General features: G+C 40.4%; 1 protein-coding gene across 1 annotated transcript in view; it reads right to left on the reverse strand.

Annotated features, from left to right (window-relative positions):
* The window catches only part of LOC121187330 (cytoplasmic dynein 2 heavy chain 1), a 111820-nt gene that overhangs the window by 56052 nt on the left and 31005 nt on the right, over window positions 1-24763 (reverse strand). The window contains exons 50-75 of the mRNA XM_041046522.1: window positions 24433-24577; window positions 23549-23651; window positions 21449-21613; window positions 20093-20217; window positions 19576-19824; window positions 19107-19215; window positions 18737-18850; window positions 18112-18254; window positions 17578-17656; window positions 16802-16965; window positions 16096-16233; window positions 14554-14667; window positions 14242-14402; window positions 13096-13219; window positions 12806-12927; window positions 12475-12561; window positions 11599-11725; window positions 10207-10348; window positions 9441-9550; window positions 9089-9109; window positions 8175-8273; window positions 7315-7438; window positions 5393-5556; window positions 4985-5104; window positions 3346-3480; window positions 1934-2077 (exon numbers count right to left, since the gene is read on the reverse strand). Of these exons, the coding sequence (XP_040902456.1) occupies window positions 1934-2077; window positions 3346-3480; window positions 4985-5104; window positions 5393-5556; window positions 7315-7438; window positions 8175-8273; window positions 9089-9109; window positions 9441-9550; window positions 10207-10348; window positions 11599-11725; window positions 12475-12561; window positions 12806-12927; window positions 13096-13219; window positions 14242-14402; window positions 14554-14667; window positions 16096-16233; window positions 16802-16965; window positions 17578-17656; window positions 18112-18254; window positions 18737-18850; window positions 19107-19215; window positions 19576-19824; window positions 20093-20217; window positions 21449-21613; window positions 23549-23651; window positions 24433-24577 (3328 nt within the window). The remainder of the gene's footprint in view (window positions 1-1933; window positions 2078-3345; window positions 3481-4984; window positions 5105-5392; window positions 5557-7314; window positions 7439-8174; window positions 8274-9088; window positions 9110-9440; window positions 9551-10206; window positions 10349-11598; window positions 11726-12474; window positions 12562-12805; window positions 12928-13095; window positions 13220-14241; window positions 14403-14553; window positions 14668-16095; window positions 16234-16801; window positions 16966-17577; window positions 17657-18111; window positions 18255-18736; window positions 18851-19106; window positions 19216-19575; window positions 19825-20092; window positions 20218-21448; window positions 21614-23548; window positions 23652-24432; window positions 24578-24763) is intronic.

Here is a 24763-nt window from a genome sequence, read left to right on the forward strand (position 1 = left end):
CAACAGTAAAACTGTCAGAAAATGTATATACAGAAAGGAATAGAGATATCCCTTCAATACACAAAGGGGAGAAGAGAAGAGGAAGAAAATCCAGAGAAAAAGCTAAACAGAAGAATCAGACAGAAAATCCAAGAGAAATGGGGGAAAATGGTGAGAAAAAGAGAAATTCCACATGGATTTCTCACTTTCTGCCCTATATATGTCCAGTTTAGTACATCTGTCCTTCTGGTTCTCCTGTCTGAATCTGTCTGAGGTTTTCTGCAAGCATCTACTTCATGTAAACAATTAGCTTTAGTGAGTGCAAGTTACTGCTTTGTGAATACAGTACCTGACCATAGATGTTGTGTGTGTCTGCTAATGTGTTTGTACGTATGTGAGTAGGGAAATAAGAGTACTGTTCAGTGTGTTATGTCAGACATGAGAGATTAAGCTTCTCTTCCAGATCTTGGAAACCATCTGTAGCTCATGGCTAATTAAACTTGCTCATTCAATACAACAACCAACCAAAAGATGCAAAAGGACACAGAGTCCATGAATCAATGCAGGACTCTAACCATACTCTCTGAAAGTGTCCACAAACCTACTTACACACACACAGACAGACAGACATACACACACACAAACACAAACACAGACACACACACAAACATGTAACAGTGGTGACCAGCTGCTGCCTGGTGACATTCTTGGATGACAGCACTGGCTCTAACAACCCACACAGGATTTGGGGAATTAGTGCTCAATCTCTAAACCCAGTGTCTGTGTGTGTGTGCCTGTGTGTGTGTGTGTATACTCTGGTTATCAGACAGTGTTTAGGGCTCAGATGGAGAACGGCAGCAATGTGATAGACAGACAGATAGACAGTCTATGATGCTCTGCAGCTGCATAGGTTAGACTGCGATAAACTCACTGAGGAAAACAAAAAAGCGCTGATATAAATCAAGCTGACTTCAAATGAAACAAAATCATCTAAAATAATTGAAATTAAGCAAATGACACTAAGCTCAGTTTATGAACTTTCAACTTTTTCCGACCCAAAGCTTTTTAAAGGACTAGGTCGACATTTTGGGGAATTTGTTACATTACAGGAGGTTGTGCGTTGGACTATTTCTCACCTCTGAGAATTTGCTAGTAAAGACTCAAGATGTTACTGTGCCCGGCACATAACCCCCTGTAAAATGGTGAACTGTTGTTTTTACACTTTGATATTAGCATGAATTAAACAAACAGATTTAATATGTTAACTAATGAGCTTTACAGATGCTGTTACTTCTTATGTTTTTTACAACCGGACAGAGCCAAATTAGCTGTGCCAAGCTAACCAGCTACTGGCTGTAGCCTTATATTTAACAGACAGAAAGTGGATAGGCATTTTCCCAAAATGTCAAACTATTCCTTTGAGCCGCACTTAAATAATTTTATCCATGTACATACCATGGGCCATTTCCACATGAAGCATGAGACCAGATTTAACTGCCTCAGTATTTAACAGCTGAGATCGTACAACTTCTGATTACAATAAAACGGTGAAATTGTATTTCATCACATCTAGTAATTCAGGTGTAGTTTACATTAAAAGCACATATCTAATGAGGAGCAGTGCTGTTTTAGACAGTTTCCCATAAAATGCAGAGGAGCAAAATGAGACGCTTTACTATGTGTGGGTGTATGACGTCAATTTGTAATACCCTTTATGCCATGTTGGCAAACTGTGATGTGTGTATAGGAAAATCTACCTTTAAGTGTGTGTGTTAGTATTTCCGTTTATCTATTTAATGATTTATTTTTTGGTCTAGTAGCAAGAGGGTGTTGTATTGATTGTTGTTTCAGTTCAAGGACACATTATTTTGATCAATTTTGTGAGATATACATAAAATACTGCTGCGCTGGATGAAATTGGAAGTACTGTAATAGTTGTGTAGCATCCAGCCACCTTCTTGGCCTGAAGAGCCCTTTGGAAGAGGCGCAGAAAGGAAGCAAGGCTGAAGCGGTACATGTTGTTGATCTTCGACAGGTCTGTGATGACAAAATACATCTTGCTGGCACTCTCTGCAAGGGGCAGGTAGGCATCCCGCTCCTAAAATAAAAAAACAAAGAGAACGTGAAAAAGACAGGAGATGGAGAAAAGGGGAGAGAAATAAACCAACAGAAACAGCAGAAAAAGGAACGAAGGATGTTTCAGAGAGTTACAGAAAACACGTACAGATGTACGGATGGCAGGGAAAGGAATTTTATATGGGGATAGATAAGCAGAAAAGTAGAATAGAAAATATTTATTTATTCATTTCAAGATGGAAGGAGAGAGAAAGAGAAATGAGGATAGACAGCAAGAGGTGTGATAAGACAGGAAATGTGAGGAAAAAAAACAGGGAGGTGCATATGAGAAAGGCAGGCACAGGGGAGAGGAAATAAATAAATAAAAACAACAGAGAGAAAAGTACAAAAACAGTTCTGGTGTAACACTGCACCCTAAAGGACGACTATGTAATGCATCCACAGTAGCTCCTTGCTTGTACATATTTGCAAGCCGATGTTTGTAGAGGTGTGTGCAGTGAGTGTGGCTGTGAGTTTGTGTATCAGCAGACCACTCAAATGTTTGTGCTGAAATACTAGATAATACTGCATCATTGTAGATAACTGCCTAAATTTTCAGTTTCAGTAAAAGTATTGGCCTGAATATAAGATGATGCTTTGTTCTGGAAATTACAAAAGTGGAGTTATTCGCAGAGATGGCATAAAAGTCATTATACACACATTCTGTCTCAGTCTGTATCTCTGACTGTCGTTATCTGTGTCTTTCACTGTCACGTGCCTCCTTCTACCATATGTCCTCTGTCTATGTTTCTCTGTCTCTGTTACAACACTCAGTCTCTATGCTCCCTCTGTGTCTCTCTGTCTTATCTGTGAAGTAGCAGAGTATAAGCAGTCAACGTGATGTGAAGGGAAATACCTAACTAAAACAGCTTCCGAACTTCCAAATCTGCTGACGACGCTTATTACACAGTAATCTACTGGTTAATACGGATTCTCTTTGAAATGGTAAAATTGAATTAGAAATACCACTGGGACACAGCTGGGACAGGATTTTCAGGAATCATTACAGAAAGTTACAGCATCTTGATTTGTACCTCTAAGCCTGCAAGCCATTAAAAGGAGAGCTCACCAGACAAACAAAACGGCAGGTCATCTCTTTGGCTGGTCAATAATAGAAATGAAACCACTTAAAAAAGGCTGCAGTGACTTAGGTAGGTTTTTCGTGGTATTTTTTCAGATTTTGGCGTGTGTGTGTGTGTGTGTGTGTGTGTGTGTGTGTGTGTGTGTCTGCATATGCCTGAAGCACAGTACCTGGTCCAGAGATGCCTGCAGCCTGTGTGATTCCAGAAGTGACTCCTGGATCAGGGCACTGCTTGCCTTGGTCTGGTTCAGACTGTCTATCAGCTCCCTGTTCTCCAGAATATTACCCTGAGCTGTAGCCAGGGTCTGACACAGGGAAAGGACAGACAGGTACAAACAAAAGATATGGCAAGGATTAGACAGGGACAGAAAGGAAGTCAATGATAAGTAGAGGGGTGGGGGGTAGGATTCAATAGAAGTATGTTGTTATGTATTGGTCACTTGGCTGAACTCTGGGATCTGATAAAAGTTGCAGGGGCAAGAAGTCATTTCTTTTTTAAGAGCTGATGTGGGGGATTTATTTTGTTTTATTTTCTTTTTATTTTCTTTTTTCTTTTTTCTCATCATTTTTTTATTTAAGCTTGCATTGAGTGCCATGAGTGCCCTCCTTCATCCTGTAGAATCAATTCTCTGAAACGTACTGATAAAATTTATTCAAATAAATTCAAATAAAATAGATGAGAAAGCAGCGGAGCATGGAAATGTCAAGTCGAATATGCTCCTACAATTCTAGAATAATTACATGTCTAGTACCACTGAAGCACTGACATCCTGCTCTTGGCACTATCTATGTGTGTGTGTCCATATTTCCCTTAGACCATGTGCACAAAAAAATGATCATTAGGTTGAGCGTTTATGTGTCACAGTGTCCATCAGTCCTGTGTGTTGTGTGTGTGTTTGATTGTAAAATGTGTATGCATTAAGCTTTGTACGTTTTTGCAAGTACAGAGAGTCCAATTAAAATATCTGGACAGTAACAACCTGTTTGATATTTTGGCTCCATATTCTTATTACCGTGGATGTAAAAACGCCTACCTACAAATTTCTCTTTAGAAGTCTGAAATGCACGAATGTGAAAAGAAACGCAAGGCAAGAAAGTTTGGATATGTATCAACATAAGCTAAAATTAAAGCTGGAAGCTACTTAGAGCCATGACGATGTACGACCACAGGCACAACTTAGGTACACACTAAGGTTTGATCCACCATAAGGTTATAAAACTGTTTCTGATTCTATTTAATGTATGGATATCCACAAATTCACTCTAAACTGCAAGTACAGTTTTTAAAGTCAGCTAAGCCCACAGATTAAGGTGGCCGGGTGGTGCCAAAAGAGAAGAAAGCTCTCCTCCACCACTGGGGTGGGTTCAATGCCCGGCAATGGTGCTGGGTACATTTGACAGTGTTCACAGGAGGGAAGTCAGTGACAGATCACATTCTTGTTACAACACTAAGGACTCCTCCTGATGGTCTGTACACATTGTCTCATTCTGTCTACTACACCCTCCTCAGGCCAACAGTGGGAGTTAGCAGCAACAACAACAAGGTCTGCAGTGCAGGGAAAACTGAGCATCTCAAACTGGGAGAAAAGGGAACCTCTGCATTGATTTCCTCAACATTTTCTAATGATAACATATTGATTTAAGGTACATTTTTATCACTGGCGTACATAATGGGTACAAACGGTTATATATTTTATACTTGTATATGGTCATGCCCCAGCAACAGGCTTTTGTGCTCCAAAATGTAGACTTCTCCTGTACTTTGCTCTCACAAAGTACAAAGTGTATGCTGTACATCTGTATGTGTACCTCTAACAGTGATTCCTCCAGCTGAGCCAGCTGTATTTTCTTGTCTTCCTCTTGTTGTAGAAGTCTTGTTTTCTCAGTCTCCAATTCTGGCTTCTCCTGTTGGATGGTCAAGGCTAGCAGCTAACACACAGACACAAACACAAACACAAACACAAACACAAACACACTAAATGCACACAGTGTGACTACAACATGCAGTATATAGTTTATATATCCTCTGTATTATTCCACTGTGAGAGCACCTGCTACACATGGATTATGGCCATGAAGCATTCAAAAAGCACTAAATTGAGTCAAGCTGCCAGATGAATAACAATCTGCAGAATATTTAAAGCTTTATTCACTATTTACTGCCGAGCATATAGTGAATTGTATGTTGGTGTGTGTGAGTGTGCTTATGTGGGTTACCTGTCCTCGCAAGCCTGCCCTGGTGGTAGTGAAGTTGACCTCTGTAACCACGGAAACAGCATCAGGGGGGATGAAGGGGGTGGGATTCCGTGTTGCCAGGAAGAGACGGAAGTCCTCGTTGTAATCAATAACCTTGTCTCCTATCTGAACGACATATCTAGGACCTGTGTGTGTGTGTGTGTAAATATGTTTTGAAGTTGGACAGAAAGAAAGGGAATCTCTGTTAACAACATACACTGTGTCATAAAGCCTTGTAACTTTGTCTTCAACGACGACTTTAAATCCTATCTGCACCCTTTTACATTTCGCTGTCCTCTGCTCTCTGTCTTCTAGATGTCTGCAATGCAGTACTGCCATGCCTTTGTCTCGCCTCTTTTTTCAGTCCTGTTCAACACCACTTTTAAGTGGATAACTTGCCCTTTCTCACACTTTCTCTGCCCCCACTCTCTCCAATTCAGCTTCAAATAAACAACCGCCTCTCCCTGGATGATTCAGAGCCTTATGAAACACCATCATTTTCACAGGTATGTCTCCAACCTCTGTTTACACATACGTGATTGGTATGCAATTATTTAAACCAAGAGACTAAAATGTCGCAGGCTATTTCAGAAGCTTCAAAAACAGAATGTACATAAGATATATTTTGTGATCATCTTTTCCTTCTCATTAGAGAATTCCAAGTAGCATTGGCCATAAACTGAGTTGAACAAATCACTACAAAGCACAGGTGTATGCATATTTTACTTACTTTATTATTTTATACTGTAAATATTGATTTTCAGTAATTACAAAGCATTTCAGCTGTCACATGTATCAGATCAGATACATGTGTGAAGAGCCACATTTTTTAAAATAATGGAATTAGTTATCCCCTGTGTCAAGCAAAGTTGTGTTGTTTGTCACCCAGGGCATGTCTGGTGGGTCTGTGTACTGTATGTACTGTATGTGTGTATGTCATTAGTGGGAATTTGCAGGTGTAGAATAATGGATTTCCATGCATAAATGTAAACCCAGAGTCAATTTTTCTCTATATATTGTACTTGCTTTCTAAACATTCAGTCATTCAACAACAAGAAGAACAAAAGCCTAATAATTAAGAGAAACTCAATAAGTGAGGTCCTAATGAGAAACTGCCACCCTTTCTCTGAAGGGTCTATTTTTGTGCTTGTGCAAATAATGGAAATTGACACAAGAAAAACAATTATTTTTTGTACCAAAGAGTGGTATTAAATGACAGAAATGATAGTGTGAGAAGCTAAAAAACTTTTTTAATTGTCTTTATTTATCCACCCTCTTCTTTGTTCACACTTTTCTTCCCTGAGTCATCTGTAATTCTCGCCCACAGTACACTCATTACTTCTTCAAATCCCCTCCTCATGACTAACTTGGTTCAATGTACAATGTACATTTTCAGCCGTCATTTTTTTATAACTTCTGTGAAATCAACCTTGCCCAGATATGATTAGTCACAGTCATTTACTGTATTTTGCTGGAAAATAACCGGGGCTTCCTCATAACAGTCTGTGTTTATTTCAGACTTTCAAACTCGGACATTTTAACTTAATGTGTATTTGTTTTGCAAAAGTTATGATGGGTCGCATGCTACTAAAAAGAATCCTCTAAGTCACAACATCAGACTAGCTGAATGACTGGTTGAATGACACAATAAAGCTTCTGACAGTAGGAAGACTGCCCCATGCACCAGTTGGGAACGGTTAATTAAACTCAAAATGGGATTTCACTACAGTTTGGAAAAGTAGCTGGCGGATAGAGGGGAGTAGTCAGCTTTTTATTTAGAAACTGGCAACTTTTTAGTTAGCAATTAGGCTCAAAAGAATTGTGAAGCATAGAATAATCCGCTATTTTTCCCACCCACACTTTGCATGAAAATGATGTTTGTGCATGTGAATGAGTGTTCATACCCTGTGCTATGAGGTCCCTCCTCAGCAGTGGGTAGAGCACAGGTTCAACTCCATCCATCTCTTGGATAATGAGGGTTTTTCCAAATCTGACTGCCAGCTCCAGGGATGTCATGAAATTACTATCCTATAGAGACAAAGCACACAGACACAGATACAGAATTGTAAGAATACCTTGAATCCTAGTACTGGCTGGCAGCACAGCCTAACATATCATATTAATAGCAATACTATCCCCAGGGACGATTTGCAAATAATTCATCAGTTATTGATTACATAAATAAAATGCCTTTTTTAAGATGCCTTTACTGACTTGCTCATGTTTCTCTCTCAAAATGGCTGGTTTTCCTTTCAGTTAACTTAGGTAGACACTAAGGGTCATCTAGTACAGTCTGCCATGTGTTAATTCCAGCTTACTTATTCCAGTAAGTAATGAGTAATACAATCGAACACTGATTAATGCAATCAAATAATTAGTTAAAGTCAACAACTGGACAGGCTGAGGATAAAGGAGGCTTATTCATACACTCTGTCAAACTGTGGTGGCAACTAAATGATAAGGGAATACTAATGGACTATAAATAGACTTGGATTGATCAGACAAGAAGAAAAAGATCAATCAGAGAAATCTCATGAAACACTTCAAAGAAATGTTCAGCATTAATTACTTTAGAAGGCTCCTGCAGACATTAAAGTTTCCTCATCGGTTTATTGATTTGAACAAAACATATCACCAGTGTGTGTGTGTGTGTGTGTGTGCGAAAATTAGTTTGCAAATTCAGTGGAAGAGTTAGTGACGTATTTTGTGTGTTCTTATAGGTACCTGTGTGTGTGTATGTGTGTGTATGATTGAGTGTGTTTACCTGCTGGTTGATAACCTCTAGCCTGTGCTGTTTGAGATGCGTGGATAGCCACTCTGTAGCTCGGGATGACGGGTCGATCAGGAATGGACAGGCAACACTCTGAGCACAGAACAATGATAAAGAATTGTGTTTCAGGTTAAGTTGATTTGGGGATAGTTTTACTTAGGAAGAGGCTCAGCTACTGAGGAAAAGGAGTATTGTGTGTGTGTGTGTGTGTGTGTGTGTAGTTCACTCCTGTCTCACTGCTGTCATGCTTATCGACCAGCGTCAGTTCTATGCCAGGCAAAGGAATGAAGTCCACAACCCTCCTTTCATCTTGTGCTCGTCTATTTCATGCTCTCATGCTCAAGGATTCTCTTTCTTAACCTACCTCAAACCTGTTTATTTGTCTGTTCCCCCACAGCCTTTTCTTACCCTGCATACTGACAGAAGTAACCCCAGGGTCTTATTTTGTTTTTTTTTGTGAGTGTGTATGATGGATATCTACACACATATCTCACAGATCTCTTCAATAGTATATGTAAAGTCAATATATATATTTATTACTAATACTGAAGTGGCTTTTCAACATGTTGCAATTTCCTTAATCATCTTAGTGGATGTGAACAAAAATTGGATGAGATAATTTGTCAGTTGTCCAAACAGTGAGTGAGACAGTGACTTAAAGACATCTAAAAAGCAACAAAACTAGCTAAAGTCAAAATGTCTGTGTGTGTGTGTGTGTGGTATGTGAGTATGTGAATGCAATCCTTGCTCCAATTTTCATTGCATTTTATTAAGCATGGTTTGACTATACATCACAATAAACACACAATTTGTAAGGGAGACACACGCACACAGACGGGAGAAGAAACCGAGAGGCTACAGCGAACTAGGTGTGAGCTATTAGGATGAATGATGGAACAACTTCTTACCCGTAACTTGAGAGCATTGATCTGAAGGCAGCAACAGTAAAAACAACACACAATCACAATACAGACAAATGGAGGACAGATGAATGAGCATCACTCTTGATATGACTATTAATATAGAGGCTGGTTGTTACAAGTAAATGCTGGAGTTATACTGCACTTTGATGAAAAAGTGCATACACTGCATAAAACAAAGTCATATTGTAAGCTAAAAACTTCAGCCTCACAAAAAGTACCAGAAATGGGTGGAGAGAGAGAGAGACAGAAATTAGTGATTAAATTGCTTTAATAGCACAGAACATTCTATCAAGGGAACATTAACATGGATTGACTGAAAGGCAAATGAATGTCTAACCTGCAGTATGACCAGTGCATTCTCCATGGAGAGGTCATCAGATGGCAGCCCTTGACTCTTCCATATCAACTGCTCACTCTCCGAGCACAGGAATGACCTCAAGTCAAACTCTGATACAAACGCACACAATACAAATCTGATTGTTTGTTGCTGTTACATGTGTTCACTGAGTGTTGGTAATTTTAATCAAACCTCAGATATTCCATTTACTGGAAACTGCAAAAGCCGCTTGATAACAAGTCTCAATTCAACCATCTTGACAACCAACTTGCAGAGAAGCTGTTCGATGGACACAGGGATTTATAAATGTTTGCCGATGACTCAGCTGTTTGGGATTTACATGCTCATCTTAAGCATCATCTTGCGGAGGATGAAATATTAATATCTGAACAGAAGAGCTGATAAATGAAGGCAATCAAGAAAGTGCTTATGAGTACTCAGACTGTTCACGATTGAAAATAAAGTCGCTTTTTTGACTGAGAGATTGAAGACAAAACATCAACATGACTGGGACATCAGGTAGTTACTTTGGAGTGAACTGTAGACATTCACAAGTTGAATGGTGATTCAATTTTAAAACTCTCCACTTTCAAAAATAATTAATCAGCACTCATATTTAGAAGGCCCAGAACCATGCAAGTGTTGTGTATGTAGCAATGCAGTGCACTGTGCTGTGGTTGTGGGCAGAAGTGTGTTTGTGTAGGCTGTTTGGTGTGGGAGATGGCATATGCTGGTGTTAGTGTGTTTGTCTAAGTGGCATATTTACTCTGCAGTCCAGATTGAGCCATCCATGTCTCCAGACAGTGTCTTCTACGGTCTTCAGAAGCTGCAGACAGATAGGTGATGAAGGCTGCAGCAAGCATGGCCCTAATAGGGAGCGTATCCAACTCATTCTTTATCTCAGACATCTGATTCAAAGGGAGACACGCAGAGAAAAGAAACAGACAAGACAGAGGAGGGGGATGGGGGTAGACAGGCAGACAGGTGATTAGGGTGAGAAAAGTATGAAAAGAGAAAAATAAGAGAAGGGAAGGTAACAATGAGGGTTGGGAGGAATCAGAGAGAAGAATGCAAAGAGAGGCAGCGATGAGAAAAGGGAAAGATGGAGATAAAAAGAACTAGGTAAGTAACTTGATCCATATGGGCATAGCGTGTGACTCTTAATTCCCGCTACCCAAACAGATGAACCATACATCCAAACCGCCGGCCTGAATAATGCAAAAAAAAAAAAAAAATTCAACACTGATGCTGACAAGAGCACAAGATAAAAGTGACCTACAAATGCAGGAACATGCTCACACATTGGAACATTATGAGCTGATGCAACATTGCTGCAGTGATTTCTCGGTTGATCAGGGTTCTTTTGGGGTAGTTTAGCTCTGCGCCAGGGGATTACAATGGATGCCATGGTTGGTATATAACTACGCATCAGGCTTCTTTGTCAAGCTTCATGACTCAATGCCCGCACCTATGAAGATGTGTGTTTTCAGGACCATGTAATCTCCGGTCCACTGTATTAATATTGTCCGACATCCTGCCACCTTTGAAACGTCAACTCAAAACTTGTGCCTTATTTCTGCACTTACACTGTAGGTGTGTATCGTTCTCTCTATGTGGTTCTCTCTTCCTTTGAAACACTTAAACAGCTTAAAGGCATTAACATATAGTGAACTACAGCTACAGCATACTGCACAGAAGCAATGAAGTGTGTACGTGTACGTACATGTGTGTATGTGTGTGTATATGGAGATACGTGAGTAGAGAGTCAACTGGCTCTTTGGTGCTAGCCCTGAGGGAAGCAGTGAGTGTGAGGGTGTGTGTGTGTGTGTGTGTTTGTGTGTGTGTTTGTGTGTGTGTGTGTGTGTGTGTGTGTGTGTGTGTGTGTGTGTGTGTGTGTGTGAGAGTATGTGTGTCAGGAAGAGATTGAGTGTTTTAATTAAGGTGCAGACAGATGCTGTGGAGAGGCGTAAAAACAGCCAGAAGGGACCCAAGACAGCAGGATTCATCCCCCTGTCACACTCACACACACTCACATGCTCACATAGATACACACACACACCTCCTGTTGCTCTTACATGGTAAATGAACCCCTTTCTGGGTAAATGTGAATAACCTCCCACACCGATGCACACATCAACATACTCATGCATCAAGCTACCTGTGTGTTCCACCGTGTGTGTTCTCCATCCAGTTGTGATATGAGCTGCTCGGCAGCAGTGATCGTGTCCTGAGCTTTTGTCACCTCAGCCTCCAACTTAGCTGCCTCTGCAGTATGACACTGGAACCTGAGGAAAGAACGACAAGGAGGAAAACTGATCAGTAAGATAAATGTGTTTTATGCGGGGTTGGTGAAGATTTAAGTGATATTCTGATATTTAGTTTACCAAAGATAGATTAAATAGGTCATAAATATAACATAAGCTCCATGAGGAATAATAGGTGCAGAGGTTCTGTTGAAGTAGAACCTGTACATGTGGCAGAGATTATGACAAAGTAGAGGAGAGACTGGTGCAAACAAGATATGTTTCAGTTCAGGTCATGCAGATAAATGATTGTGTATACAGGGAAAGGATTGAAAGATAAATGACAGAACAGATGGTTGAAGAGAGCAAAGGTGGAGGATGTTGGGAGAAAGAGAAACACAGAGTGTGTAAGTGCTCGGTCAGACGTGCAGTGTGAAGTTCACCTTTGTTGAACTTTGGCCTGATAAACAATACTGGCAACTAACTGGCAACTGTCCAGCCACTTCAAAAAGAGCGAGAGAGACCTGCCCTTCAGGCGGTATTGATTATTTATGTCCCTTTTCACATAACTGCATGGTGAAAGAATACAAGCAGCAAAGAAGGAAGGAGATCAGGCAGAAACACAGGGTAACGTCAGAGTGATCCATTAAAAGAGTGTAGAATTATCTTTTATTACAAACACATTAGAAGGGTCATGTATAACAAGGTAACAACCTTTCACAGGTGAAATACAATAGAAATGGAAGAAGCAAAGGCTGGAAGAACATATGAAAAGCTGGAGGGTGGCATACTTCTCTTTCAACTCGCTGACTTTGGCTCCAACAGAGTTGAGCTGGTCCTCCAGTTTATTCTTCCTGCTCTCCGTTTTTCTCAGGTTTCTGGACACACATAAAAAGAAACACTCGTTTCGTCGTCTCATCAGAAAGAGTGAAGCGTGGAATTTTTACAAAACTCACTCAATAAAAATGAGCAACAAGGTCACTGCCTGACGGTGGCAACCTGTTTGCACATGTCACTTAAGACGTGTAGTTGTGTTGAAGAAATCAGTCAGTCAGTTGTGTGTGGTTGTGAATAAATTAATCAAAATTTCTAGGTGTTCTCTGGTGTGGTGCAGGTTCCTACTCTAGCAGTCCGGCCTGCTCTCTCTCCAATGGCTCTATCCTCTCAAGGACGTGGGAGTACTGGACGTTGGCTTTGACCCAGGCAGCCAGAGGAGCTGCTGCTGCACTCGCACGCTTAGCATTCTGACCACAGCAACAACAGCATCACAAGTTAGACACAGGTCAGTTATAACAAAATAACAATCAGACAAAAAAAAACCCAAAAAAAACAAAGCAAAACATCAACAAGAGGTTAATAACGTCAACCAACCATACATCTAATTTTTCATTCTGCTACCATGGCTAGCTGACCTTGGGGTCAAAGGACGCCTTGTTCCTGTTGAGCAACTCTTCCACACTCTGGCGAATCTCTGGGGTGATGTTCCTGGCTTCAAATGTAGCTATGTCCTCCCTCACACCACGCTTAGCCAGAAAGCTACAGAAAAGCAGGGTAAAGAAAAAATAAAGCAAGAGAGAGAGGAGTGGACATGAAGACAAATAGAGACACACAGAAAAGATGCTTTGTGTGACTTTGATGTTAAATATCATGGCAATAAAGCAAATTGAAGAAGTGATCATCAAAGAGATAAAATAAAGTGACCTCTTTGGGCAGTTAGGCAGTTAATGTTATCTCCAGCCTAAAACTCTGAAACCTTTGCAGGAGTTTTTCATCTCTAATAAGCACAAATAGTTGCAACTCATCTTTGTAACTCATATTTAGAAAAATTTTTCTCCATAGAAACAAAAAGCAGTTGCACAGACAGACACACAGCATGCATACATGAGTACATAAGTTACACACAAAAAAAGGCAATTTGACATATTTATCATTTGAACCAGACTTTTATATCACCACTTGTTTTTTTCACACATGAGCCATGTGAATATGTAGTGGGGAAAATTTTCAGAGTTGGAATGAGATGACAGAATATTGTGTCTTCAAAACAGCTCAAACTTGAGCAGAAATTGATGATTTGGGTGTTTTTCCAATTTAAAAATCTTTTACAAATGGTGCTAAAATTCTTACACTTCTACATTTTAACCCAGAAGTGCCCAAACTGTTCCACAAAGGGCCGTGTGGCTGCAGGTTATAGTTCCAACCAATGAAGAGCACACAGTTTGACCAATCAACTGTCTGAAGACTGAGATCAGTTGATTAAATGAGTCAAGTCTGGTGTGCTGCTGCTTGGTTGGAACAAAAACCTGCAGCCACACGGCCCTTTGTGGAACAGTTTGGACACCTCTTTTTTTAACCCAAATATAAAGATTTCTCCTTATCCCCATCCTTTCCTCTCCTTCCTCCCTTAACACCTCATCACCTTCTCAAACCTCTTTTTGGTAACCCAAAAGGTGTTAAAGATCATCATCAGTTTAATCACTCCCAGCAGGGTAACTTTCTCTTCCTCTGTTTATCCAACCTTTCTTTTACACAGTCTTCCCATCTCTTTTCCCTCTCACCTCTTCATGCTGACCCAAGAGGTGTCGAAGATGCCCATGAGTCTCAGCACCCCCTCCAGGATGTCTCTGATGACATCGGGGGGCATGCGGAGAGAGCGGATCTCGGACAAAGCTTCAGGCTTGATGTTTCCCACCGCACGCTTTGCTTCATCTACCAAAGGCTGGAGGGCAGCAATGGTAAGGAGAGGGAGAGGCACAAAGGTAAGTGGGGGATAAGTACAGCTGGGACTGTAAGTATAGAAAAGGAACAGGGCAGGTGTATGTGTGTGTATTTCTAGTCACTGACAGATAACATTATATCAGTCAACTTGCCTGTACTTCCTTCAGCTCATCATCAATTTTGGCTTTTCTCTCTTCAATCTTAGACACTTCTTGAGCCATCTTCCCTTTTATCTTCTCCATCTCTGTCTTCTGGTCACTGGCACTCTAGATAAACAAAAAGATCATGCAATGTTTGATTGACTGTGTTGGATTAAAAATATAACCTCCACATTTTTCAAATTCTGAAACAGAAAAATGTTACAGTTTATTCTCTTCGACTTGCTAATCCCCAGGAAAACCTGTCCCCTGACCTAGATATATTAGAACTTAAACCGATCCAAATAACCTGTTAAAATGCAATAAGCTTCTTCATCAGTGCTTCAAGTCTGAGACAGTTTGGGCGTACATATCTTGTCCCCCTCTGTGTAAAGATTAAAGATTTGGTTTAGAAATAGTCAAAGTAAGACACAGTCGTTGAGGATGAAAGAGAGTGGGGATGAATGTTTTGCAGCATCATTTTCCCACACTCCCCTCTCTCTCTCTCTCTCTCTCTCTCTCTCTCTCTCTCTCTCTCTCTCTCTCTCTCTCTCCTAGGATTCATCCACCTTATCACATCACATCCTCATCCAAAGTTAATCTCTTCACTGACTGCCTCTCCTTCCCTCCATCTTTCTTATAGTTAAGCCTTGACCCCTTCCTATATACCACACACTTTCCTTATTTCCTCTCCAATTTCATTTTCCTTGACTCCTCTCTTTCTCCCAACCCTTATGTTTCCATCTTCCCCAAGCCTCTATCACTCGTCCTCCTCCTTTTTACCCTCCCTGCTGTCTTCATCTCTACAGGAGACATAGCTGCTACAGCCCAAAGGGATGAGCCTAGTCGTTAATTATCACTCTTCAAACTGTCCCTACTGACTCCACTCCACTTTTTCCCTCTCTTGTTTCTTGTTCCTCTTGTTTCTTTTCTCTCCCTCTTTCCTTCTTCCATCTCACTCAAAAAGCAGATTACCCACAGAGAGAAAGACAGAAGGATATCAAAACTAATGAACAGAGTTCAGCTTCCTTTTTTCGCTCCATACATCTATCCATCCATCCATCCTCCAGACAGAGTCAGCAGGAGGAAATGAAAACTTGGGTATCAGGAGATAGAAAACACTGGATGAGAAGTCGGAGAACAAACAAATGCGCATACACACACACAAACTAAATAGCATGTTCACAGTAGGGGGGACATAGCCATGGGAAATCCAGAAAAAGCTGTTTGTATAATACAATGCAGATGACTCGAGAAGAGATGGGAAGAGAGGAACAGATAAGTTGAAGAAGAGAGCCGAAGAGAAGAGAAGAGAAGAGAAGAGAAGAGAAGAGAAGAGAAAAGAAGAGAAGAGAAGAGAAGAGAAGAGAAGAGAAGAGAAGAGAAGAGAAGAGAAGAGAGCTGGCAGGGAGGAGGGCCATGGTGAGAGTTGAGAGGAGGATAGATGTAACTTAGAGGAGACATCAAACCCTGCAGGACAACTGTCCTGCCGGCTACTGAGTGTCAAACTTATGCAAGCTGACAAACACACAGTGACAAACATACATCCACACACACCTGCATGGAGGTGGTAATTTCCTGCAAGGCAGAATCTGCCTCCTGTTGTTTAGTCTTCAGCAACGCACTCTGCTCTGCAGCCCGCCTCTTCAACTCATCGACCAGTGCCTTAGCTTCATTCAGCTTAGACACACCTGCCTGCAGATGGAAGTCAGTGATAACGAATATGAAACAAGACACCAACAAGAGCAAAAACAAGAAACCTAAGGTTCTGCACCAAGTTCAATTGTGTTGTCACCTCACTCACAGACACACTGCACTTGGAACTGGTAATATTCTAAATATTGTATAGAAATCACAATTTATCATGGCTCAACATTTTGGTAACATGTTTGTCTGCTCCTGTTTCACATCTACTTGGCGGATATCAGTTCATTTTTGTGATAGTTCTGCCTTTGCAGTACTTTTATGTGTTTTGTCTCACTTCTGTCTGAAGCTTCTACTGTGCACATAATGCAGGTGTTATGGTAATATAAGGAGTTCTGTCTGCTTGTTACAGAGTACTAACAACACTTGATTATACTCACCTCAGCCATATCTGTGTAACACCATCAGTTACAAATTCTTGTACTTCATATTTTGAGATACACAAAAAACATCATTTAAAAAACCCTCTCACTTTTTAAAACTGTGAATCTTTATCCAGTAGTAGTAGTAGTAGTGCTTCTTTGTGAATATGTACCATGAAGTAGAGCTGATATCTTACCTGTAGATGCTGTTGTCTTGTTGTGAGCTGGCTTTTCTTCCGGCTATATAATGCAGTGTAAACATGAAGAAAGGCCATGTACTGGCTTGGTGTAGCACCGTGTTCTCGACAAGACTCATGGACCATCAGGAACAATCGACACAGGTCTCCCTGTCCAGACTCTGCTGGGAGACGAAGAAGCTTGTGAGCACAGACTGGTTTGAAGTTACCAAGTCATTCTCATTACATTAAACACAGACACGCCAGAAATATAAAGCTTGAAATATGCTTAATAAGCTCCTGAATGGTGCAGGAAAATGTGTTATCTGATACCTTTCAAAATTCTGAATGAATTTTGAAAGGTATAAAGGCTATGGTTGAGATACCCATCAACTACTGCTTGCCACTGAAAACTCCTTACTGATTCAAATTCACTGTGTCAAAAAATCTATTTCCAGCCTTTTGAAGTCGTTCATATTGTAAAGGTGGGAGTTTCTAGGGTACACAAATCTGTATTTGGTGGATAATTGAGGATTACTGGATAATTCCTTAATACAGAATGAAATTCTATCATAACTGGGAGGCAATGTGACATTAAATTAAATGTCTGACTACATCCACTGAAGAGCAGCGTAATTAGTCCTGTAGCAACAGGAAAGTGATGGGGATGAACCAAAAAATAATAATAATATATTATCATGCATACTATAATCATACAATTCAAAAGAGTAATTAGAAGAAAATGGGTCTTTGTATGAATGAAAATCAAGTTTGGCTTCGTGTTCATGTGCTCTCACCTGAGCTTTTTGTGGTAGCTTGTTTTCTCTCTCTCTCCTGCCCACCTCCTTCTGTCTTTGCCAGCAGCAGCTCAGGAATCTGATAAGGTACAGGTTTACACACACCTTATGTGAAATTTAGATAGAAAGCATTGATGCGTGTCTTAAAAAAAACGTTCTTCTTGCACCAGCTTTTTAAATTTAATGTGTCAGGTTTTCGATCTTAAAATATGAGATACCATGGGTAAGCAAATTTACTTTTTAAGCTTCTGAGTGATATGGTCAAAATTGGATCTGGAGCCACTGGATACTGACGAAACACACAAGCATGTACAGGGCTACAGCAGGGTAACTGTTCGCTTTCCAGAAATCTTATCAAAGACTGGGTTTCACAAGTTTGTCTTTTCAATGTTTCCGGACATCTGTGAAGCTCCATGCAAGACTTTTAGCTGAATTTTCAGATCTTCAGCAGGCACGTGGACTTTAACAGCAATTGCAGATTTAATATGCATTTTTGGTCTTATCTTGTCCCTCTACTTGTTGTCCTCCTCTAACCTTCTTCATGCTGCTCTCAGTCCATCCTTCCATCCACTGGACAGAACACTTGCGGTAGAAAGCTGGGTTGCTCTCACAGTTGATGGTGAAGTTAGAGCTGGAACAGTCCATGATCAGAACAATGTGAAGGTTCTGCTGGATTCCTAAGTGGTATGTGAAAGAGAAAGGTTTGAAAACAAAAACCGTGGAGGAGTTCATCACAAAATGTAGTGAGACAGAAAATGAAAAGGAAACAGATGGCGAGGGACAGTGAGAAGACATGCAATAGTTGTCGTGTCACTGCTATTGTCCGTGCTAGCTTGTACTTCCCTGACAGAGTTGGATAGTGAAGGGGAACAGGGAGCTCTTTAGTGGGTTTACTTTGACAATAATAGAGCTATTGATTTGATTCTCTTTCAGCAACTTCAAATCCCATTTCTGTGGCACACACACCACTTCACATCAGTGGGGCAGAAGAATGGAATCAGATACAATCGCAGAAGAGAATACTGTAGTTAGAACAATCACTGGATAGGAATGACACATGTAGTAGAGCTTTAGAAAGAGTAGAAGACCAGAAAACCACATATACATAGATAAATAATAGAGAAACACAATGTACTGTCGATAAATATACAGTACTGACTGTAGGAAAAGTAATTGTAGAGTGGTCCAGTGAATCCATCCTGGGAAGCAGAATCTTTGAGGGAAGAGAGGAGAGGCTCCAGTTCCTCTGGGGAGTACAGACCAGGAACTTCACCTGGAACATAACACACACAAACATGCACAAAGAAATAAGCATTTCTCACAAGGAACTAAATAATCAGCATAAAAGGGTCAGTGTGTATTAAACTGCAAACTATGATTGGTGTTCAGCATAGTTTTTGCTAAAATGATCCATATTGTAGTTATGGCCACTCTACTGCATGGCCCATATTCAAATACAAATTGTCTGAACAGAGCCTGCTACCTAATCCAAATTCTAATCTTATATAATAAACACACAAAATACACACCTGACGAGAGCAGACTGTTGATCATCTCTAAGAAGGCTGGGTGAACAAACTGATAGTCCTCTAACAGCAGAACCACCTGTTGGCCCTCCAGACCTGCCAGCTGCATCACCTACATTTGCACACATACAGTGTTCATCACACCAACATCACATATATGATAATATATGTCTAATAAATGTATAAATATATATGTGAGATATACATATCAACATGACACACCATGCCAAACTTCCTTTAGAAACTACTGGTGCATTTAGTCTTTAAATGCTAAGTACAGGTGTCACTGAACAATCAATCTGGCAATTTAAATCTGAAACAAAACACTTGACAAAGTGTTAATGGGAAGATAGTTAAATTACTTGCCAGTCCAATGCTATTATCTCTAAGAGCATTCTACAAAAAGCGGTTAGCTTGGCACAACGTGAACCAATTGAGCTGATAAAATCTTATAAAGGAAAACCACTATTACCGTTTTGAGATCATTATTGAAATGCTTAAGGGCATAACCACGGGAGATCTTGGGTGTGAACATTGTGTATCCGTGCATGTGTGACACCAGGCACGTGGCTGTGTGCCGACCCACTCCGCTCCGGCCCGCCAGCAGCAGAGAGCCACCGGGTCGGCTCAGGACCCGATCCACTCTGGACACAAAGTCGCACACTTCCCTGAACAGGAGAAGATCCAGTTCCCTGTTATCACGACTGTACAGCACTACTCCCTACAGGGGAGACGGGGAGAAACATGCACACATGAGGAGGCGCACCATAGACACTCCAGCAAATATAATAAATGAAAATAAAAAACCAAATACACAGAATCATAATCACAAGAATGAGATACAAAGATAGCAGGATAAAATCAGCACAACATGGAAATAAAAAAAAATTATTCAATATTTTACTTAAGTACAGTACTCATACTTCCTTATATATGTATGTGTACAAACTTAGGCCTACAAGCCTGACTACACACAACGGACTGCGTACCTTCTGTATAACTTGTTTTAGGTCAGCAGACTCCAGACGTCCCAGTTGTTTACCATGAGGAGGTAGAGGCTGGCCTGGAGCCATTACAGTCCCTTCAGAGGCGCCCCATGTCACATAGAAACCATCTGCACACGGGAAATATCATCGACTGTTAGTAACACCTGCATTATGTGCACGTTTGGCCACAGCCACAGAGGTATTTCTCACTAACGTTACAAAGCATCTGCCTTTAGTTGATGCTTTCTCACATATCAGACATGAATGCAGCTTGAATGTGTTTTTATTAAACAGGCTTGACAATGCCAGTAGGTTGGTGGAGAAAGGTGTGCAGATGACAGGGATGTTCACAAAAAGCTATCACACTTGCAAAGTGGTGTCTTTGAAGCTGCCAGCACTGTTAGCCTTCGTTTAGCAGTTGTGAAGCTGAGACAGAAGCTAATTTCATACCACAATGAAAACAGGAACTGTCGGGCCATATGGATCTGTGGTTTCTCTGGCACGGGAAAAGGCAAAGCTAATGATCAGAAAAATACAGTCAGACATGGAGGTGGGTCAGTTTGTGGTGTGGGGATGTTTTTCTGATACAGGAACTGGCCAATCTTGACCATGTGACTGGCATCACAGATTCAGAGAAATGCCAAGCCAAATTCTGAGGAAGAGCGTTAAGCCTTCTGCGGTGAACTTGAACCTCTCTAGCAAGACAATGATCTCAAGCACATTGGCAAGTCAACCAAGGCTTGGTTCAGGAATTAGTCCTGGAATGTTCTCGAGTGACGGTTATGAGAGGACCTCCTGTACAGTGTTAACACCACTACACATCATTCTGGTATGACTCTTGATTCTTGACTTGTTGACTTGTGTTTACCTCACAGTAGGAGTTGGCAGACAAGTATAGCATTGGAGTCTTGTCAGCTTCAACTAGGATTTGAAACCAGTTGCCAACATCTCTCCCCTGCTATTAGCACAGTTCTATTCAAATGTTATTACCAGTGGGTGGCACTGTACTCTTAATTAGTGAATAAAGATATTGTTAAGCACATGGGTTTTCTTTAAAATTCAAGCTGTTTAGAGGAGTCTGGAAAAACGAAACAATGTATTAATGTCATGCTGGTTTATATTAAGATATTATTGGCTGAGAAACTGCCATAAATATAGAGCACTCAAAGAACAGAGCCAAAACATATAATCAAATTTTGCTTTCATTCAGGCATGAGTTAAAAACTGAAAATGTTGACTTGAACTGCATCAAGCACTCAATCTGTAATTTGTCTAGTGTTTGGACTGTTGAATCCATATGAGCCTGCAAATGGGATTTGAAGGAAGGTGCGTGTCAGTGAGAGTAGACCTATCTCATACCGGTCATGTTGTCTAGAGCGTCAGAGCCCCAGTCTCCCCGTATAATGGACGAGAGGACGTTATCAAAGGTGTGAAGGTCTTTGGAGGAAACTAGTCGGTCTCTGAACAGCCTCCTGGCCTCGTGTGCTACCACCTCCAACACGCTGTCTGTCACATTAGATTGAGCTAAAAATGCAAAAATGAGGAACACACAGATATTTGGATAAATATTCGAGAAGTTATCACAAGACATGAAGATGCTAACACTCAGGCATGAGATCAGCTCTGTTGATTTTGTATGAAATTTGTTTTTAAAGAACCTTGACATACTATTCAGGATAAAGACTAACTTTAAAAACTGAGGTGGATGCATATCAAATTTCAATGACTCATCTGCAAAGGGAATTTTTCTGTTTCTAACTTACAGCATAACACATACAATGAGCTTTTTGTAGTTTAAAAAAGGACAGACACAAGCACAGTACTTTCACTATGACTCAGGCCTCAACATTAGTCAGAGGGCTGTTTCTGGTGGGATCAGGCGTGACAAAAGCACCTCCCAGGGTGAGACTAAATTTGCTAAATTCCCCCAAGAATCAACAAAGTGCTGCTAGCTAAAAAGAGAGCGCTAGAGGGACAAGCAAGAATCATGGTCTCATAGGCCGCTGGCTTCTGTCACATTAGGTTGAAAGAGCTGAAGAAGAGAATAAAAAAGAGGAACAGCTGACACTGTGTGGTTTTCCTGGCATATTAAATTTTTAAAACCACTGAGGAAAAGAAAACACTTTAAAGTGCCAAGTTGTCATGCTAAACATTTTCTGTGCCTATGGCTTTAAAATGATTTCCCTCCCCAAAATCCTCCTGAGTGGTGATTCTACCATGAGAGTAAATAATAACAAAAGGCAACAAAGCCTGACAGTTCTGGATTGATATCTGAGAGTTTAAAAAGTCTGTAGCCTTATAATAAAAGTCTGTTAAGAATATTTGTATAAAAAAAAAATAAAAAACATGACACAGATGAGAAAGCTTTATATTTGGTTAACCAAAAACTGTGACCAAGAGTTGAGAAATCATACAAACCATGCAAGTTCATACTCATCAGTCACACATATGTGTAATAAGTTTAAAATGGCTGATATCCGTTGTAGCAGTCAGCTGTAAGACAAAGTCCACTGTGCATGACCACCTTCTCATTTACATGGGGAAACATACACAATTAGACTTGGTCTTGGGCCCTAAATCAAAGTTAGTGTTACCATTAAATCTCCATTAAATGAAAAATAAAAACAGATTAAATTTCAAACATCAGAGTTATGGAAGTTATGAAGTGTTGTGAGTCTACTCATTGCAATCATACACACACTCAAACTGACCACATAAACATACATCAACGCAGTGACAGAATCAAAATGAAGAGAAGTAAACAGCAAAGGGAGAAAGGAGGGAAGAAAAAGTAAAAGTAAGTTAAAAAATGATGAGCATAGGAAAAAAGAAGTTTGTCCGCTGATGTGTTTAATTAAAATAAATGATTGGACTCACTATCACAGCAGGAACACATTGCAGAGGAAGAGAAAGAGTGACAGAGAGAGAGATGAAAGGACAGCAAAGGGAGAGGATGATAAAAGTTGGGGAGACGGACTAGTGACAGAGAGGAAGCAAGGAAAGAGAAGAGAGACGGAATGAAGAAAAGGTCAGAGTTGGAGTCAGTAGCTCTGAGCTAAAAGAATACTGACAAGAAACTAAGCCATCTGCTGCTGTCTTTTTGATTCTGGTATCAAAACTGACAGAGTTATTAATGCTTCATGCTCCTCAGCAGCAGCAAGATTACTGTGCGTGTGATCTGTATTAAGAATTTGTAGAAAACCAGCGGGTAATTAAATACAACTTTCTGTTTTTGTTTGCATACACCAGTTCATTTGAGAATGTCGGTCAGACCCTTCACGGGCCATGGGGCACATTATAAAAGCTAAAGAATACATGATACTTTATGAGTCTGGTTCCCAGTGAGGCCCAAAAGTTTTTACTTGTTCCCTAACTTAGAGAAGGTTAGGATTTCCCTGGTAATCTTATTAGTCTAATAGATATTAATATGTTTGAATTCTTGAATGTGCGTTTGGTTACCTGCGGTGAGGTCGTATCGCAGCAGGCTGAGGACCCATTCTGTGAGAATACAGGGGGTAAACAGGTAGTGACTGTGGTCATCTACTGTAAACTTGGCTTTTACCTGAGAAGAGAGAAGCACATGGAGATGATAACATATGGGATCAAAATTTCTCAGCGATCATTGATAAGCTGAACTCTGGCTGTTATCGGCCGAATCAGCACCAAAGGCATCAAATGTAACACAGATAATTTAACTGTAAAAGCACTCAATTGCTCAGTTTTTCAAAACATCACATGCGTATGTTTTTATAATTCAGTGATATATTTTCATTTTGTTGAAAAGCTCAAATATTACAACAGCACAGAAGGGTATCCATTTTTTACTTGAAAATGTCACATGATTAATTATTTGACATTTGTGACATTAATTGTCACAGTAAGGTGCTGGGCAAACATCCATGAATTTAAATAAAGGAGGCAGATGTGTTACTGGAATTGATTTTTTTCTGACATCCTTAGCATCTAAGCAAAAATGTACCCGTATTAAAATTGTTCTGTTTTTAAACTTGTAGTTACCTAAAAAGCTGATTTGCTTTTCAAAGCAGTGCAAATAACTCATCCAAACCCAGTAATTCTAAGGGTTTTTAAAGCATGCAAGGACTCAGGCAGTACTGTTTAGCTGAAAATGGATGTAATGATGTTTTCCTGATCACATTCACCAGTCAGTGTGTGTGTGTGTGCTTTCCCTTTGTTGGGAAACAACCAGGGATTCAATGTGGAATCACTCACATTCAAAGTCGTCAGTCTCCAGCGACTTGTTTATGCTTTCAATATCTCAGGCAAGAATATGTTGCTACAAATGTAGATGTGAACATGAATGAAAGCTCTGTTCAATGCAATACCTGTTCATAGAGCTGCACAAGAGAGCCAGCCAGCTGGTGTGTTTTCCCTGTGCTGGCCCAGGCTGCCTGGCTGCCCAGGCTATGTTGGAGAACTGGCTGCAGGTATGCTGAGTAGATAGTCTGCAGCTGCTCCCTGTCTGGATAGCTAAAGGCAGAGGCAAAGAAGCAGAGAAACGGACAAATGTAGGTGGGTGAAAAGGCAGGGTATCATTGTCGGGGTTAGAGAGAGAGCAACAGCAAAATGGAGAAACAGAGAGATGAGAGGTGATGTTGGAAAAGAGGATGAAGGCATGTCATTTAATGAAAAACTGCTTTCTAGTTTTGCACCATA

This window comes from Toxotes jaculatrix, chromosome 9 (assembly GCF_017976425.1).
Source record: "Toxotes jaculatrix isolate fToxJac2 chromosome 9, fToxJac2.pri, whole genome shotgun sequence".
Taxonomy (NCBI): Eukaryota; Metazoa; Chordata; class Actinopteri; family Toxotidae; genus Toxotes; species Toxotes jaculatrix.